This window comes from Camelina sativa, unplaced genomic scaffold (assembly GCF_000633955.1).
Source record: "Camelina sativa cultivar DH55 unplaced genomic scaffold, Cs unpScaffold06904, whole genome shotgun sequence".
Classification (NCBI taxonomy): domain Eukaryota; kingdom Viridiplantae; phylum Streptophyta; class Magnoliopsida; order Brassicales; family Brassicaceae; genus Camelina; species Camelina sativa.
In genome coordinates this window covers 1-483 of record NW_010927979.1, presented here as the reverse complement: position 1 = coordinate 483, position 483 = coordinate 1, and the positions used below count along the sequence as shown (strand labels likewise).

General features: G+C 43.7%; 1 protein-coding gene across 1 annotated transcript; it reads right to left on the bottom strand.

Moving 5' to 3' along the window:
* Positions 1-10: 10 nt before the first annotated feature.
* On the bottom strand, positions 11-477 carry LOC104764152 (transcription factor GTE4; the record flags this gene model as incomplete). The annotated part of the gene is made up of 1 exon (XM_019243046.1): positions 11-477. A coding segment is annotated over exon 1 (465 nt), but the record flags the coding sequence as incomplete, so codon positions are not given.
* Positions 478-483: the final 6 nt, after the last annotated feature.

Here is a 483-nt window from a genome sequence, read left to right as displayed (position 1 = left end):
GGATAACTACCATCTGTTGTTGGCTATTCCTCTCGGCTTCTGCTCTAGCTTGAATAGCTAGCTCAGCTTTTCTCTTTTTCTTGCTCAAGCCCTTTTTGTAGTTGGTTACAAATCTGTCCAACTCCCACAAGGTCTCTGGATCAACACTATCAATATCAACCTCAATTTCTTCATCCCGTAGCTTCACAGCAGTATTCCTCTTGTTAACAATTTGTACAATTGCATCTAGTTTATCTGGAGGCAAGTTTTGCAAGTGGCCACTTAGCTTCTGCTTCTCCTCATATGTCATATCTCTTTTATTTGGTTCGTTGGCCTTTGGCTTCTTCAGAGCAGGTGTCCTTCCAGAAGGTGTTGCACTAGTTGGTGTTCTTCCAGGTGTTGTAGTTGGTTGGCGATTACTCCAGTCTGCTCTGTCTATCGTATTCCTCACATTAATCGGTGGTGGCGGCATTGTAGGACCAAGTCTAGACCTCATTGTATGAG